The sequence below is a fragment of the Poromitra crassiceps genome, assembly GCF_964638095.1.
Source record: "Poromitra crassiceps genome assembly, chromosome: 7".
In the NCBI taxonomy this organism is placed as follows: Eukaryota; Metazoa; Chordata; class Actinopteri; order Beryciformes; family Melamphaidae; genus Poromitra; species Poromitra crassiceps.
The window spans coordinates 49,611,223-49,617,222 of record NC_139628.1 but is presented as its reverse complement, the minus strand read 5'-3'; the positions used below and the strand labels follow the sequence as shown (position 1 = coordinate 49,617,222).

Here is a 6,000-nt window from a genome sequence, read left to right as displayed (position 1 = left end):
CCCAAGACGGGGGAAAACAGAAACCCCCCCCCCCTCCAATCCTTTGCGTTCTCCTATGCATGGTTGCATGTTGCACAAAAAGATCGTATATACGGAAGATGAACACTCCAACTTACTTCCTTGACAGCTAGATCCACATTTTTCTTCTCGCCAATTCTCAATGGCTTCCTTGTTTTGCTCAGGAGTACAAAAAAACTTTAACTGGTGATTTTTTTACATTTGTTGTCTACGCAGCCACCCACACACACACAACAGCTTTTAGCTATGTTTAATTCAAGGAAAATGACGCTGTTGTGTGGAAATGAACGGAGCTTTTCCCCCGTGATGGGCGTGGCCTATTTCACGCAGTGTCTCTATACCAGAATGAGAGTGAGTCGACGCAGACTCTCTCCTGTGCTGGTGCAGCGCGCAGCAAAGTGTGGAGATATTCTGGCAATTATTAATAATTTAATGTTAGAAAAGCAGAATAATGTATTCACCTACTGTACAATGCTACGTCACCGACCGTATGAAAACTTGCCCAAATTACATTTTGGACTATTTTCGAGGATGGGAACAGTGTTTGAAAAGGTGCAACGTTGACACGTACTCACCGAGCTCGGCTAAATTCCCAAAGGCGATGAGGCACATCTCTGTCAGGGCTGTGTTGTGGGAATGGAGGCCTATCAGCGTCACCAGCGTGGGGATCACGCCCATGCTGATCAGCTGGGCCTGCAGGGAGTCTGACAGAGAAAACACACAAAACACAAAAACCCATGGCACCCCAATCAAACATTCTACAACAAACACAGACAAACACAGATGTTTGTTTGGGTGTGCCATGGATATCTGTCCTTGTTTGGAGACGTTTTGGTCAGATTCCACATGTTCAAACCTTGTTTGTCTGTGTTTAGCCCCGTTGGCAGTTGTTGGATCATGTTTGATTTAATCATGAGACATGATCATGTCTCATTTAAACCCTGCATTTAAATAAACAGCGGTGCATTTTTGATCACTCGCATTTTCAAAGTTGAATTTCTCAAAGATGTGTCAGCTCAAAACACCACACCCCGCTTCCATGTTACTGTGACAGCATACAGTCACTCCATGTAATCAAGACCTCAACTATGATCAAACAGCTTGGATGTCTGAAGCTGTGGGCCTCCCCTCAGACAAGCTAAGTTCCTGGATGCCTATGGGATCATGATTATGCTATTTGATCCCAACAATTATTTGATCTCAACAACTGAGACAAGATAGCTTCAGACTATTAAAAAAGGGTCTGTCTGAACTTGGCATTTATTTATTGGTGACTCTGGGAAAGTGGGAAAAGCAGTTAAATTCCCCAAAACATCTTTGAACTCGTCAACCAAATCACACGCATTTCTGCTATTATATGTGATCTCCTATTATTAATGTAATCAATAATGTTAGATGTTTTCACTTTCATTCACTGAGCCTCCCCTGAAACGGTTTGGATCCCCCCCTGGGAAAGCCCGCCTCCCACTTTGAAAACCTCTGTCATACAGCATAGATGACGTGACGTGTACAAAGTCCGAAATAGTTGTTGCTCTGATTTGTGAAAGAGGGCCGGGATGGGGGTCAACTCTGCTGCTCCCATTCACAAAAACTGTTGAAAAATAACTGCTGAATAACTGTAATGTAGAACCCATATTTAATAAGACTTGACCCTAACCCTGGTGTTCGAGGCCATCTCTAGAACAGGAGGATGAGTTAGGTGTAACCAAGGAGACAAATCTACACTCCAGTATCCTTAAACACATGAGACATTCAAATCAGCGATGCCATTTTGATGTAGAAACCTAAGAAGAAATGTGTAGATGTATTTCCCTGGTCACGGCAAGAAGTGGTAGAGCTATTAGAAGCGCCTGGAGAGGAGAAAGAAAGCACCTTGATTTAGTTTGGATTCAGAAACGTCTTTAGAAAGTAGACGAATGGATGTTGGGGGCAAAAGGGGATAGGAGTGAGGTACATGAGTAGCAGGAAACAGAAGGTAGGAGAGGAAAAAGTAAATGAGACAAATTGGTAAATGAGATCCAAGTGGTTATCCGCTTGGATCTTTGTGGAATGTCCATCAAGACTGTCAACTTAAGCCAAACAAGCCAAAGTCACCAGAAAAAAAGAAAAGAAAAAGAAAGAACTAGAACAACCACACCGCATATACAGTATATGCCTCCGCCAACAAGTGAGCAGTCGACATGCATGTCTGTCCAGACTTTGACGTTTGAGCCAAATGTGAAGAAATTTCGTCAAGGTGTTACTGAGATATGGCGTTACAGAGCTTGGAAATGGCGTTTGTGAGGTCACAGTGACCTTGACCTTTGACCACCATGTAATCAGTTCATCCTTGAGTCCAAGTGGACGTTTGAGGAAAATTGGATGAAATTCCGCCAAGGCTTTCCTGAGATATCGCGTTAACGAGCATGAAATGAGCGGTCGTGAGATCACAGTGACCTTGAACTTTGACCACCAAAATCGAATTAGTTCATCCTTGAGTCGAAGTGGACGATTGAGGCAAATTCGAAGAAATTCCATCAAGGCATTCCTGAGATATCGCGTTAACGAGCTTGAAAATGGCATTCGAGAGGTCACAGTGACCTTGACCTTTGGCCTTTGATCACCGAAATCTAATCGGTTCATCCTTGCGTCCAAGTCGATGTTTGAGCCAAATTGGAAGAAATTCTGTCAAGCCGTTCCTGAGATATCGCGTTAACGAACTTGGGAATGGCATTGACCTTGAACTTTGACCACCGAAATCTAATCAGTTCATCATTGAGTCCAAGTCGATGTTTGAGGCAAATTTGATGAAATTCCGTCAAGGCCTTCCTCAGATATCGCGTTAACGAACATCGGACGGACGGACAACCCGAATCCATAATGCCGCTATCGCCAGCGGAGGCATACAAATCTCATCACTCGTCCATGGCAGGATAAGACAAATACAATGAGCAATTTCCTAACTACAACCAACAAATTATTACCATATTAATTTTGAGACATTAGTATAACTAGAAATATTGCGCTCTTATTTCTAGCATGCCTCGCATGCTTCGCTCACCTGTGCCTCGCACGCTCACCTGCTCAACTGGGCATGCGTGAAGCACATGCCCATTTGAGCAATTGTGAGCTAACATCTACTGTATGATGCCACGGTAGTTAGCATTACTGTAGCATCTACTGATATACTGTAGTGCAGAATGCATCAATCACTAATCATAGCTTGGAAAGGCCAACTTCAAAACTAACAGCAATAATTAAAAATGACTGACAAAAACATCATTCGATAGAGCTTTTGTTTTCAGAAACACTAGTACTAACAAAACTGGTGGGAGATAGAGGATACTAATCATCTCCCCGATACTCTCATTTGTCTACGGTCATTTTAACAAGGTACCACTATTAATTTTACAATGCTATATATTGATAGTAATACCTTCTATGACTATCAAATATATTGTGCAATATAAAAGCAGTGATAAGCAATTGTAATGCACTCATCATAACGCCTTATGACGATGTTTACGCAAACACACAATGATCATTGATTACTACTCGTATCAAATCTCTTCTGATGAATTGTAAGTAGGAGCATGTTATGTGAGTTTAAGAGTGGTTATCGATGAGCGGTTGCCCCATTCAGAATAAAGCAAAGTGCAGACATGGCAGCAAAGCCTCCAAGCCTGTTGAGTGCATTATTTGATCGCTTTCAGTTTTACCTCATCTACTTCAGCCAATAGTGAACTTTTGCACATTCCATGGTTCATATTCTGCACATCCGTGCACAAACAAATCTTTCACTTTAAAAAAAATAGCCATATTTGACATATTCTTATATATTTTACATATTGTTCTCTTCGTGTAAATGTTCCTATTTGACATCGATATTTGTATTTTATGCTAGCTTTCGCATTAAAGCTAGCTAGCTTTAGCAATAAAGAGGATTGCGATTCACTATTATCCCAGGAGAATGGAATTGCATGGTTGGCTATTCGCTGGTGGATTTATACCTTTAGAGTTGAGGCTGGGCTCAGCAGTTTGCAATAAGCCAGCAGCACAAGGCCATACATTTACATTAGTGACAAGCAAAGACAGCGCAGAAGAAGAAAGTAGATGATGGATTTATCAGAGCTGCAGAGTCTGTGTGCGCAACATAAACCGACATTGGGAGGAAGGGATGACTTAACAGCACATATCACTGCTACCAAAAAGTGACTTTGGGCAAGTATTAATAAAAACAAAACTGCAGAGCACCTCAAAGGCCAAGTTGGAAAAGCAACAGAAAGCAGGGTAGATACGATTAAAAAATGAGCCCAAAATAGAAAAGCAGGGAATGTTCAAGTAGATGTACAGTACAGTTCAAACCTATGGTCTGACTCTCTGTATAAATGCATAAATGCAATTAAACAGAAAACACCCCGTGATTAGTTGAGTTGAGTTAACAGTGCGTCTACGGGGGGGAAAGATGATCATTACCATTATCATTGCTATAGTTCATCAGCATGCCACAAAAGACAGTCAAGAGCTTCTGATTTTCCGGCTCAGTATTTTGGGAGAGGGACTTAATGTGTTCAGCTACTATCTGAGCCCCTCCCGCCTGGTCAACTGCACTCCTGCCCTCATCTGCAAAACAAAGAGTTCAGGACACAAATCAACCACAAAGAAAAGGGAAAATAAATAAAGAAATAAAGAAATCACATAACCACAACCTGAAAATAAATGACAAATGAAAGCAGCGTTAAGTAAGCAGTGCAAAACATATAAATCGATATCAAATGATATTATAAGAACAGTCAAAATGCTGAATGTGAGAATTTTTGGAGGTGGGAAAACAGTGTAAAATAAAAATCATAAGTATTCACATCAGAACTGCACTCTGTATAGACTGTGGTTTACAGTGGGGGGTGATCTGATTATGCTTATTCGCCTTTTTCACTTCCCACCCAATTGACGCATTTTGTGTCTAAAAGGCAGGAAGTAACAGGGGTGCAAGCAAAACATTAATGAGGGTTTCCGAGGTTCAATCCAGTGCTGGGGTCCTCGTTCATGTTTTGCTTGCATCCTATGTTACTTCCTGGGTTATCACACAGGGTTATCCTGAACACAAATATATCGGTCATTGTCAGGAATTATGGAGCTATGTGTTTTCACAGTACCCCAAATTTCAGACTAGGGTTCGCGCCAGGAAGAGATTTTGACGGTATGACAGCATGATAACCTGAGGCAAAAATACCATGGTTTCATGGTATCACACACCTACAGTATATGAGAGAAATCTGTGTAACAACAGACCAACCGGGGCACAGCTGCTAAATCTCTCTCTCTCTCACACACACACACACACACACACACACACACACACACACACACACACACAATACAAACAATCTGTTTCAGATTTAACCAGTTTATCCTCTGTGCTAGGGTGCTGAACCTCGCCTAAAACATCATAAGCTAACCGCAGGCAGGGCTACAAATATGTAGTTTTCCTCTCCAGGAAAGTGCAGAAACTAAGGTTAAAGTTACCTGCCTTTGCCTTGCTAGTGGGAAGAGATTGTTTGTTTATTTATTTAAGCATTTTTACAGGTTATGGTAAAAACAATTGTCATAATAGCAACACTGAATTAATTTGCTGTAACAGTAAAATCAAACGAGCTAAAAATAATCACATTTGCCATTCTCTAGGCTAAAATGCAATGTTTCACGTTTCGGTTTCAACTCTAAAATCCATTTAGTCATTTAGGAGTCTACACATATATGGGATAGGTGACCTCCAGGCTCCTGTATCTCTCCATGTGACATCTTGGAATTGGCCAGTTTGGTTGAGTTCCTTGTCTGGTGACCAGAAACCTCCTCCCTCGGTGCAAGTGCCTGATAATCAATCATGTGTTGTTGTTTTCCCCTCCCCTCCTCAGGCACGGGTTAGTGCGTGAATCATTGTGGTTGATAGTAAAACATCACTTTTACTTCTTCACTGGCTCATTCGGTCTTCTCTCTCTCTCC

The 6,000-nt window shown here is 41.6% G+C and overlaps 1 protein-coding gene across 2 annotated transcripts in view; it reads right to left on the bottom strand.

The window, feature by feature from the left end:
* Nucleotides 1–6,000, bottom strand: part of rap1gds1 (RAP1, GTP-GDP dissociation stimulator 1) — a 30,447-nt gene that overhangs the window by 17,775 nt on the left and 6,672 nt on the right. The window contains exons 5-6 of one of the 2 annotated variants that reach the window (XM_083640600.1): nucleotides 4,474–4,620; nucleotides 594–722 (exon numbers count right to left, since the gene is read on the bottom strand). In XM_083640600.1, the coding sequence (XP_083496726.1) occupies nucleotides 594–722; nucleotides 4,474–4,620 (276 nt within the window). The remainder of the gene's footprint in view (nucleotides 1–593; nucleotides 723–4,473; nucleotides 4,621–6,000) is intronic. The other variant, XM_083640601.1, reaches the window with a different exon arrangement.